This window comes from Orbicella franksi, chromosome 7 (genome assembly GCF_964199315.1).
Source record: "Orbicella franksi chromosome 7, jaOrbFran1.1, whole genome shotgun sequence".
In the NCBI taxonomy this organism is placed as follows: Eukaryota; Metazoa; Cnidaria; class Anthozoa; order Scleractinia; family Merulinidae; genus Orbicella; species Orbicella franksi.
The window spans coordinates 21,648,825-21,659,963 of NC_138151.1; the positions used below are offsets into that span (position 1 = coordinate 21,648,825).

The window sequence follows — 11,139 nt, forward strand, 5'->3', positions numbered from 1 at the left end:
AAGACCACCTGAGTATGGTTCAACTTATTGTGACAGGTAAATACTGCAAGATGTTCGTAGAGGAGAAAAAGTTTAATTTTACTGAATTAAGAATGTTTTCGTTACACGTACTACGTGCATTTTTACCGTATTTATTCGATTAAGCGCCCAACCTCGAATAAGCACCCACCTGGAATAAGCACCCACCTGGAATAAGCACCCACCCGGTAGGTAGGATCATCATGGTCTAACCTTTCTCTCGCTCTAGTCCGGTCGAGTTCCTCTCCTTCAGGGGGGGAGCGCGGGATCCTTTCCCGCAGAGCGGCTGGTAATCGAGCCTAAGTAAAATGTTTTCTTCGTTATTATCAAGAGGCCGGATTTTAGGGAGTATTGCCTTCCATTACTGCCATGTGTAATATGTCATTAATTTCCACTTGATAAGATTGCTGCGTGGCATACTCACTTTATTTTCTTTGCAGAAATACCAGTTATCAACCCACCATCAATAAACGGAAGTTACATTGAGGGCTCCTCAGTCAATATTAGTTGTGCAGCGACTGGAAAACCAGACCCGGAAGTATCATGGATACGAAATGGACAAATAAAAAGTTCCGGGAGGAGCACAGCGTATTTGAACTTCGACCAAATAAAAAGGACAGAGGATGGACTGTATACCTGTATGGCTAACAACTCAGCAGGAACAAAATCTCACAAAGAGATCCTGGTGGTTCGTTGTGAGTCTGAAGTAGTAGAGAGATTAAGCATGACGTTACGTCAAACGGCAAACGGCAAAAATGAAACTTTTGCTGTCTGTCCTTTGCTGCTTGTACAGTAGAGTGAAAATATTTTGCGGTGAATAGTAAGAGACCAGTGGCGGATCCAGACCTTGAGCTAAGGGTGGGGGGGGGGGGAAGGGGCGGTTTTTGTTTTGCTTTCCCTTCCGGCTGTTCTTCCTTCTGTGATTTCTCCTTTTTTTGCCCAAAATAAGGGGGGTCCTGCCCCCCCCCGGGCCCCTCCCCTAGATCCGCCACTGTAGACGGTTTTCTATTTTTGTGTGATTTAGTTAAGGATTAGAAGAAAATAACTCAAATTCAGATGTAATCTTTGCCATTTGCCATCTGCCGTAAAAGTCATGCTTAAACTCTCAAGAGTTACAATTTACATCTTTATCTTGCAAAACAAACTCACCAGGAATCTCTTAATTTTGTGTGGTTTTAGGACATCGAATACAACCAAAAAAAGCAAAAGGGATTTTCTATTGATCGTTACATTTTTTGTTTACCAAGGCAACTGTCTGTCTTGTTTACCAAGGCAACCGCAAAATGCCAGCTATTTCCTTTGTTATCTTCTTTACAGACCAGGCAAAAATACTAAGTGTTAGTTTGTCAGCTGCCAAGTCTTGGATTGGTCAGGCAATGACGTTGAAGTGTGTGTCAGATGGGGTTCCTACACCAACACTTACCTGGTACAAACCTGAAGGAAATGAACCAAATAAAGTCACAGCTAAAGAAAGCACAGTGAAGGTGACGATAACTGATGATCAAGATTTTGGTGAATACAAATGTGTTGCTTACAATGGCCTTGATCCTTTAAATGGCACTTCAATTACTTTGCTACAGATAAGTATGTCCCAGCATATTGACAAGTATATATAATTCCATTGGCGTAGCTGGAGAACGGTCTTCCTTTTTGTCAAGTATATGTTAATGAACTTGTGGTGTTTGCGGAACAAACAGAGACTGGATTTGACAACACAACGTTTTAATCCGCCATTTTAGATGGTCTCTTCTATTCAAGCACATGGTCACTTCCAAATAAGGAAATACCATATATGGACATACACTACAGAACTAACAACTATTTTTGTAGAAAGTTACAAAGGCTGCCGTTTCGATTTCTAAAACTTTTTAAAATGTGATATAAACTTGGCGTAAGTAAAAATGCATTTCTGAATATTCAAGATTGGAAGAGTTAGAAAGGTGGACTTTTATCCCTAAATTATCCTGCAAGTCCAAATTGAAAGAGGTGACAAACTGTCAGTTAGGTGAAAAAGACGCTTTTGTTTACTTTATTTATTTATAGAACAACCAGGATCCCCGGTCATCATATCTTCGGCTTCAGACATTCAAGCCACTTCACTGACAGTAAAATGGACTGCACCAGCTGATGATGGAGGGAGTCCTATCACAGCATACCGAGTGGTCATAATAAAGGGTAGCACTGAGATAAAGAATGTTAACATTACTGACCCTGGAATAACCAGTCTGTCTGTTGGAGATTTGGAGCGAAAAACCGAGTACAATGTAAAGGTGTTTGTCAGAAATGTGGTCTTTGAAGGAGCAGCTGCCCAAAAAACAATCACAACAAAGATGAAAGGTAAGATCTCCAGGCGGCAGCTTTCACTAAGTCTCACCAAATAAAAGATAATCTTATTACCATGTTATTCATTGTTAGGATTATTTTATCGCCCAGAATAGACATAAGAACTCGTGGAGTTCATTGATCAAAATGATAAGTATCACTTCTATGAAAATTATTATCAATTAGGCATTCCCGGAACACCACAAATTATAGATGTCCCTGCAGAGGTGCAAAGTGATGAAGTCACCTTAAAATGGACAATGCCAAGCAGCAATGAGGTGGACATCACACAATACACTGTGTATATTCGAAACGTTACCAGTAACGACACCGTAGGTGACTGGAGAAAGCTTGAGGTCATTTATGATGTCTCTATTCATGCGTACGTCGTCACACTCAAAAAAGGGCAGAAGTATGACTTAGTGGTGACTGCAACCAACAAATGTGGAGAAAGTTTGAAAGACCAGCACTACATAAAGAGAATCAGAGTTTTAGGAGGTAAAGCTATGCCAAAATTATTATTCTCTTAGGGGCTATTTATTCAACTGGTTCTTTCTTTCTGATTTTTCTGTTTCTCATTAAAAACAAGTGAGCAAAACTCCCCAGGCAATTGATTAACATTGGTTTTAAAGTTGTAGTGCCTTGGATCGCCCCCAGCGAATTGTGGTTACTGTTGTCTTCAATAACTGTTCCTCTAACTTTGACACATTTTTCCAGGGCTAATTTAAGTCCGTTTTATTTTTATTTCAGGCTCCACAAAGTCAACTGCAAACCAGGATCAAATAGGTAGACTACTGTAGACTAATTTGTTTGACAAGGTTGTTTTGGTAACACTGTTATTGTATTTCTAAACTTTATTATATATGTTATCACCCACAGTTGTTAGGTGCGACAAAGAATTGGAGATTCTTCATGCTGTTTATCTCAGCGTCATAATCCTATTGGTGATAATCATACTTGTTATTAGTGTTATCCACTGGAGAATACGTCGAGGACCAGGTACTTTCCATTCGCCTCATACGCATGCTCTGTAGAGTTGTAGCCAGGCTTTCGTCAGAGACAAGGCAAGCCTTGCGAACGTCAAAGGCGTAAGCTCTAAAGGGCGGTGAGGACAACCCCCCTCAAAAAAAATAGAAGCCCTAAATGTTATATATAGAGCATTCTTCATGGGATTTTGCAGAAGTCTCGAGTTACATTGTAATATTTCCTCAAAAGTAACTATCGAAAACTGCCGAGCTGTTTCCTTCCTACGTGTGTGTGTCTGAGGGCATTTTAAAAAAAATGGAAGTGTGTCAGACGTGTTTCCCACAATTCTTAGCGATACTATGGCTCTCTGATGCCAACTCTCTACCTCTCTATGATAATGGCCGGACTTTGTTCACAAAATTAACATTTGTCCCTCAGCTTTAAAAGGGCCGGATCTGGTTATTTACGAACTCGCCACTCGAGGGTCTTCACATCATTTGATGAAGAATTTCTGTAAAAATCTCATAATTCAAAGGGAACAAATTGCGCTGATAAATAACTTGTCTTCTGCCTTTAATTCCTTCACCTTACCTGGGCTTATATTTCACGGACCAATGGCAAATGCTTAATTTGTGGAGGTACTTTTCCAAGTAACAATATTTTCTGTTTAATTTTTTGATAAGGAAATTAACAAACAGGTTAGGTCATGGACGTTATCATTTTCTTCTGTCTGTATTCTTAAGGCCGACCGATGGAGTTTCCCTCTGTGACATAATACACAAGGGGTACATATAACTTTCCTCTATTCCCCATTGACAGTTACTCTTGTTAAGATTGACTGCTTTGCCTTGGCTTTCCTGCCTACTATCACTATCTACTAGTTCTACGTGATTCCCAGTCTGCCAAAGACTTTCCTTGCTGAGTTTTCCCTCTCCTCCAAGGGGGTACTCATTAGATTATTTTATTATGTGGCAAACTGGTCCGAGATGAAAAGGAGAATTCTGACTGATTCCCAGAGCGATTCAAACTTTACAATGCCGACCGATAAGATGATTCGCTCAAGAAATAGTTTCTGCGAATTCCTATTCCAAAACATACCAGAAACATAAAACAGTTTGTTGTTAAGAGGAAGTCTTTTTTTCTTTCCATATTTCGCGGGCAATTTTAATGAGAAGCGACCTGAAAAACATGAAGAAAATGCTTAACTTTCGCACGCGTTTTTGCCGAGATCGGATCACAAGGACACATCAATTCGTTGGCAGAGTTTTAAAAGAGCCATAATCATAAATGTTTTACTGAACTAACTCAGTCGGTTCGTATTGGGAATTCTTTGTCCTGTTCTTCTTTTTTTCAAGTTTTAACTTGCGAATAAAAGAACTCAACAAGTATTTTCCCACCACGGACCTCATGCGAGTTCAAAAACATAATATATGGGGAAGCGCCACCCAGAGGTTTGAACCCTTACCCCCTAAAGGACTTTTATAGAACATTTATGAAGGAAGAGGTAACACTTTCACATACCTTCCATGGAAAATGACGCACCTACTGTAGAAACCAAGTATACCTTTTCTATACAAGCCCATGGATCCTGCCATGGATAGAGTAACTCTTAAAATACTTGAATGAATAATCTAGTCGTTCCTTTTATCTGTTCAAGGTTTTTCATGTACATATCTAAACGACAATATTCAAATGGCAGTTTTTCCTTCTCTTTCCACGAGAGAGAGAAAAAAACGGAGATACCTTAGGAACAAACCCAACAGAAATCTTTGCTAACCTCTGCTCGTTTTAAACGCTACATTAATTATTCCTTCCTTTCAAAGGAATTTTTTAAGGCGCTGAAAGACTTGCAAAAAGCTCTGAATAATACTTTTTATTCAATTTGTTTTCCTTTTTTATAACAAGTTCTTCTTTTTTACAGGGGTTCTTAGGCAAGAAAAACGGTGAGTACAACAGCCAAAACTTGGTTACAGATAATATCTAATATTCTTATTTATTATATGGCTGTGTCTCACAAGGACTGGGAACTACCGAATTTTCGAATTTGATTGGCTGAATTCGATATCGAAAGCGTTCTAGATTTTCCCATCTAGACCGGCATCTAGACCGGCAATGTCTTGTGGTAAAAAAAGTTGCAAACTAAAATGCAAAAATATTGGATATTTTCTTCTAAAAATATTCATTTATGGAAGTGCCAAAAAGCCTGATGAGAAAAAAAAAGTAAAGAGGACGAGCACACTTTGGCAGAATTAATTTCAGCTCATCGCAGTTCGCAAGCAAAATGTCAACTAGTACAAACCAGTTACATTCAACAAATTAAATTTTTCTTGTTTGCCATATAATAAGCATCTTATTAATCAAGCTTAGTTGGTCTGTATGGGAGAATCTTTACCTCGGTTGTGTGTACAGTGAGTTCGGTCTGTACTCACGACCTCGGTTAAGATTCTCCCATACAGACCTCCTGCTCGGTTAATAAGGACTAAGTATACCCTTTGTCTCAGGAAAAAAGATTTAAGTAAAGGACTGTTTTAGGAAGCAACAGCTAGCCATGATTGTTTACACCACTTCTTATTTCAGAGAGTTCTAATTCCAGCGTCAGCAGCTTGTCATCCCGTGCAGATTCCATTCCCATGGTAAGTGCTTCTTTCAGTTTGTCTTCCAGTTTAAACAATCGAGGAAGAAGTCGTTTTGATGACATTGTGCAATAGAAAAATACTGGCAGTAACAGTTTAGAACATATCTAGAGATAGCTTTTCCAATCTGAGAAATCAAACGATAACGTCCTCGTGTCATTTGTGTACATCTGCCTCAGCTCCTATCACGTTTATAAAGTTCTTTTAATCGTTAAAATCCTGACCTATTTTCTGTTCTCTTCAAGATCACTGTTGACCACCAGGAATTAGAATTTCAGTTCACAGAGACAAGTGACGCTACCAGCATAACCTACGAGATCCCTAATAGCGTTGGAGATTATATGCCGCTTCATCCATCAACAAGAAGCTGGGAGATCAGTCGACAACAAGTCGATATCATTAAAAATATCGGAAAAGGGGCTTTCTCCCAAGTTGCTAAGGCAACAGTCAAGAACATCAATGATAACGAAGAGGTCATAACAGTGGCTGTGAAAATGTTGAAAGGTTATGGAAACTTATCTTTCAAGCTTGTCATTAAAACCTTACGGGATCCTCAGAATCGAATAGGAACTTTTTAGATATTATTTGCAGTTTTAATTACTTTGCTATATTTTGAGTTTGCGATTAGGTAACAAATTTGTAGTCTTTAAATGACTAAGAGAAAGAGAAAAAGAAGCACCCCCTATATAGACCGTTTAGGTGACATGTCACGCTACCTTGATAAATGGTGAAAATGCCCAAAGCTTTGTCCGCCAAGGAATTAGAATCACAACTAAACTACAGCAAAACAACCACCCCTGTGACTGGAGTGATAATGGTAAACAATGGCCAAATAGAGACCTTCGTAAGAAGGAAGCAGCTGCCCCCTGGTAACTGTGGGGATTGAAATATTACCAAATATAACTCAGCATTACAATGTAATATTTCTATATGAAGAAACAGTCCCCTTGGAAACTGTATCCATCTAGACACGTGCACAGACAAGTAACAGTAAAGCTGGACAGCCAGCTCTGTACACTGCTCAGTGCTGATGAAAAAAGGCAGCCATATTTCAAAACCTGAGAGTTTGTCCTGGGACGTGTACTTTGAAGACTGCGAATTCGAGTTTTAGAGGACTTTTTAAAAGCTAACAGCAGCTTATTAACCGAGAAGTCAAAACCTGTAGATCTAGAGTACATTTTTAGGGTGCCTTTCTTTAGAAAAATCCAAGACTGGATTCTTAAATCCAAAAACGGATTTTGCGTTTGTTTACTAAACAGATTAATCCAAGATAACTCAGATAATGGTGCTTCAAAGGAACCGAAGAATCCTTGCCCAGGGTGGATACTTGGGTTCCTTTGACGCACCAATTGACACCATCATCTAAGGGATCATTGGATTTATCTGCCTAATAACGAAACGCAATTTTCACTTCACGGACGTCAGCTGGTTATTTCCCGCGAATGCAATTACGATCGAACAATTTTAGCGGCTTGTAGAACTTTTGTATTGGTTTCACCAATTAGAGTTTGTATGTCCGTAAATAAACACAGTATTGTGTACTCTTCTTGTGTTGTTACTGACACTACAGTAGAGAGCCTTGGGTTGGAAGTCGAATTAAGCAAAAGCTATTTTTTAGTTTCCTGCTCTTAGTAAGAAAATAAGCCGTCAAGTTTTGAAGTAAAGGACCTTTTGTATCACCTACGAATGTAATGACCAACCACTAATTAATGTAATAAAAAAATATTATCACTACTGTATAACCACTAATGTAATATACATTCAAAGAGAAGAGATTTTATCTCATTTAATACGCTATTGTTTATGAGGAACGTGTATAGAACATATACAGAAAGATGTACCAAAATGTGATTTTGTTCTAGATGACCCATATTCCAAGTTTAACATACTACTCCCATGCCTTTACCCTGGCTTAACGTTTGCCTGTAGTTTTAAACACTTTAAATGAGTTTTTTTGCACCCTAATCTGTAGCTCATTATGACGCGCTAACAGAAATAATTGGTCCAAATTGAACAAAACAATTGGTAGATGCCTTCCTCTTTACTGACCTATGAAATATGGGAGTTCTGTACTGACGTCGGTGTTCCTTTTTGCCTCATTAGCATACAATGTTAAGCTTGGGCGTCTTATTAAAGGAGAAGTCAGGCTTCAAAAAATGCGACCATGGTTTTTTAAAGCTTTCAGGCTTTAAACCAGCGTAAGGCAAAAAATTACTTTACATATCGGACTTATTTCTTGAGACAATTAACCATGCAATGCTCTTTTAATATCAGAGCAGATGTTTTTTCGTTGCCTGCTCATGCTATACGATGAAGGTAAATGAAGCTCAGAGGAATAAAGCATTCTCCACCACATCATTATGTAAAAGGCTTTTTTGCGGGGAAATAGCTCAGCGAGCGAAGGTTCCCCGGGGCCACAAGTTCAACGAACACCTAAAACAATTTTTTGGCGTTGCTTTAGCCTTTTGCCTCAGTCGAGTAGCTACAAAAGACTTGTCTACAACATAAATACTTTGAAGCGGTTTATGGGGTGTCTGGAAAACCCGAACAGCGAATAGCGAATAGTCCCGAATAGTGCGAATAGTCTCGAATCGGGCGAATAGTGGCGAACAGTCGCTAAAAGTGGCGAATAGTAACGAATAGTCGTCAATAGTCACCGCTTTAGATCTAATATCCAGCGCTAATTAATTATCCAAATGAGCAACGGAATTTCAGTGAATGTATTACCTTTCTTCTCCGGACTCAGGCTAGAAGGCTGTCCATTGCCGACATTAAGAAAACAGAAAACACAAGGATAACCTAATAAAGACGTATTTACGCTTTTGCAGCGGTTAAAACAGAAGAAATTACGTTTAGGAACACCTTTTTGTCCTGATAAGCGTCTGTGCTTTTTAGCGGGAAAATCCCATCCTAAGTTGCTACGAGGTTGACTGCGAGATACTGGGTACCCTATTTGCTACTATTTGCCACTATTTGCCACTATTCGCCACCATTCGAGACTGTTCGCCACTATTCACACTATTCGTACAATGTTCGTACTATCCGTTATTCGCTATTCGGGACTATTCGCGACTATTCGTTATTCGCTATTCGGGTTTTCCAGACACCCGCGGTTTATGATCAGTTAGAAGTTTCTGTCGTTATGATAACAGTATTTCCCATAACTTTAAAAGCTCATTGCTCTCTTTCTTTTGTAAATGATAACAGCAAAACATCTTGAAACAACTCTATCAAGTGAGCAAAGTAATGTGTCAAGCATTTCCCAATGTGTCAAGCATTTCCCTTATTCTGTTCAATCGACTTCCAAATGAAATTTTGTTTGCAAAGGAAATTGAACTGCTACTTATGATTGTCTGTTTATAATTTCTTACTTGGCACAATAATGTATAAATTGCCCTAAATAATGACACGATGTTCAAAAGGAAAATAGTTTTCTAAATCCATGACTCATACCATAATAAGGACTACAACCGTACTGCGTGACTCAATAGGTTTAGCGTTATGCGTGAGGTGATTGCATTACAGTGATTAAGGTATCATGGTAGGTGGATTTTTACGAAAAATGCGAAAAATCTTTTTTTGGCTGTTCAAATTGAGAAGACTGAGATAAATATTTGCAAAAAGAATGGAAGAGAGGGCTTTTTTACTTTTTAACTTCTAGCAAAAAACCTATTTTTGAATATTATTAACCCCTTGCAGCGTGTTGACACCTCTAATAGGCCCTTCGCAGCTGGAGTCACGTGACCAAATTTTTCCTATAAAATTTTTATATTATGGTCTTTAACTTAAAGAATGCCAGAAATGGAAAGAGCGCATCGAAAATACCAAAATGGCCAAGTTTGAGGCCCATGGAATTAAAGAGTAAGTTTATATGACTGTTTGAATTTTCAGAAAATTTAGAGGATTTGTATGGAAAATGTTGCTGGAGAGCAAGGCCTTGCTCTCCAACAACTTTTTCCATACAAATCTTCTTATTCTTTTAAAAACTTGGAGCGTCATAAAATCTTCTTCTCTAATGATGGGGGCCTCAAACTTGGCCATTTTGATATTTTCGATGCGCTCTTTCCATTCCTGGCATTCTTTAAGTTGTAGCCCATAATTTTATGAAAAATAGGTCACGTGATGGCTTAGCTGCAAAGGGCCTATTAAAATTCATCGCCAGTTGTCACAAGTAACGCGAGTTGCGGTGTGATATTTCATTTGCGCACGCGAACTGTTCTTGATCTGGTTGTTTCATCGCAAGTTGGCTTTCGTTCTTGTCAAATTTTCTTTATGTCAGGGCGAAAAATTGTTGCCCGTTTTCGTCTTCGAAGAGGCCGATTAGGTAATTTATACGATTCACGGGGATTCAGGGTCAGGGGCATTTTGGCGGTTTTCGTCCGAAGGACGAAAGTTTACAACGTGAAAGTTTGTCACGCTATCGGACATGAACCTTGTGAAATGAACTGGAATATATGTGGAGGAGAGCAGACGAAAGAAATCTCCCCATTCGCCTTGTGAATATCATAATCACATTGTTTAATTAAAGTAGCAATGACATGACGAGCTTTGGAAAATGCATGGTTTGCCTGAGTAGTATATAGGGAGTCAGACAAATAACGTTTCGCAGAGGAAGAAGCATTTCCCCGTTTTGCAGCCCCCAGCTTTAATTCCGAAGCTCGCAAACTCGCTTCGGTTGAACCAGGGGGCTGCAAAACGGGGAAATGCTGGGTCCCTCTTTGAAACATTATTTGTCTGACTCCCTATATACTACTTACAACAACGGGGGAGGGAGGGATTCCAATTAAAAATAAACGAGCTCACTGTTATACCGCCCGAACATAAGCGATGCTTCCAGCAACAAACAAGTGTGCGTGGTTGATGCGGGGCCGGGGAGAAAGCTGCGAAAAGAGGTGTGTAGGTGTTTATTGCAGGCAGCACAAATACCAACTAAAGAAAGGAATGAAAATGCCAGCGCCGTGTAGAGGCTGGGGAGTCGGGGTTTTGTGCGATTACCGGCTATGCATTCCATGCAGCGGGAGCGCGCTTAAACACCGGCTTATCCGCAAACGGAAATAGGCAAAGAAAAATTTTGAACTTGTTTTGCTCGAGCTCAAGGCAACCCAATTAGAGAGATGAACACCTTCCATCATACAACAAGTCACTATGGCTTCAGTTGCCAAAAGGTTTGAAGAAATTCTGAAAGAAGAGTTTGCAAAAT

At 39.3% G+C, this 11,139-nt stretch overlaps 1 protein-coding gene across 1 annotated transcript in view; it reads left to right on the forward strand.

Moving 5' to 3' along the window:
• Positions 1–3,052, forward strand: part of LOC145492366 (fasciclin-2-like) — a 6,202-nt gene extending 3,150 nt beyond the window's left edge. Inside the window, exons 2-6 of the mRNA XM_081471813.1 lie at positions 1–36; positions 459–713; positions 1,336–1,602; positions 2,062–2,355; positions 2,527–3,052. The exon at positions 1–36 is cut by the window's left edge and continues 324 nt beyond it. Coding sequence (XP_081327939.1) covers positions 15–36; positions 459–713; positions 1,336–1,602; positions 2,062–2,355; positions 2,527–2,870 — 1,182 coding nt within the window. The 5' untranslated portion in view covers positions 1–14 and the 3' untranslated portion in view covers positions 2,871–3,052. The remainder of the gene's footprint in view (positions 37–458; positions 714–1,335; positions 1,603–2,061; positions 2,356–2,526) is intronic.
• The last annotated feature ends 8,087 nt before the right edge of the window (positions 3,053–11,139 follow it).